The sequence below is a fragment of the Crocodylus porosus genome, unplaced genomic scaffold (genome assembly GCF_001723895.1).
Source record: "Crocodylus porosus isolate Cpor-Errol unplaced genomic scaffold, CroPor_comp1, whole genome shotgun sequence".
Taxonomy (NCBI): Eukaryota; Metazoa; Chordata; order Crocodylia; family Crocodylidae; genus Crocodylus; species Crocodylus porosus.
In genome coordinates this window covers 53,071,858-53,072,599 of record NW_017728907.1, presented here as the reverse complement: position 1 = coordinate 53,072,599, position 742 = coordinate 53,071,858, and the positions used below count along the sequence as shown (strand labels likewise).

The window sequence follows — 742 nt, the reverse complement described above, 5'->3', positions numbered from 1 at the left end:
TTCTTTCTGTCAGTGAACAGCTATGAGCAATACAAGATATATAATACTGGCAGAAATATGGGATAGATGTGATGAATGGACAATGTCCTCTGACAAGCAAGCCACATAAAATTCACAGAGAACGTTGCAAGTTATAAGATCGGTCTGCAACTCATGAAAAAACAAGGTGAGGCTTCCCCTGATACAAAGCATGAGCATTTAACATTATTTTTCAAATAAATCACTCACCTTCATTCTGTTCAAATTCATCTAGAACCTTATCGAGGTTATATGCCTCTGCTTGGAAATAGTTCTCCATTTGTCAGGAAATGCCTCCCAGTTCCTTGCCTGAACCTGTCAAACAATAGAACGATATTTCAACATATATTCCCTGATTCAACAGAAAATAATTCCCTTATAAATCTATTTAAAATCTAAACATATTGCATTCACAAATCCAGGGCATTTTCCAGTGATCAGAACTCCTTCTGCTCTGCAACTAGTTTAATCCAAATTAAAGGCTTCCCCCAAAATTAAAGGCTTCCAAATTAAAGGCTCAGTTAGGATTTTTTTTTTTTTTTAAAAGAGCAGCCTTCAAAGTTTACAAATTCTGTAATTTGTTGAAATGTACATTTTATAGGTCACAATTAATTGTTAAAAAGATAATCAGCTACTTAAAAGGACATTTAAAATAAACAAAAAATAAATAAAACCAACGTGTCAACAGGAACAATTTTAACAGTAAATTGGTTGATGCAGGCCA

At 33.6% G+C, this 742-nt stretch overlaps 1 protein-coding gene across 1 annotated transcript in view; it reads right to left on the bottom strand.

Moving 5' to 3' along the window:
* Positions 1 to 352, bottom strand: part of ZFYVE9 (zinc finger FYVE-type containing 9) — a 49,454-nt gene extending 49,102 nt beyond the window's left edge. Inside the window, exon 1 of the mRNA XM_019531423.1 lies at positions 229 to 352. Coding sequence (XP_019386968.1) covers positions 229 to 298 — 70 coding nt within the window. The 5' untranslated portion in view covers positions 299 to 352. The remainder of the gene's footprint in view (positions 1 to 228) is intronic.
* Positions 353 to 742: the final 390 nt, after the last annotated feature.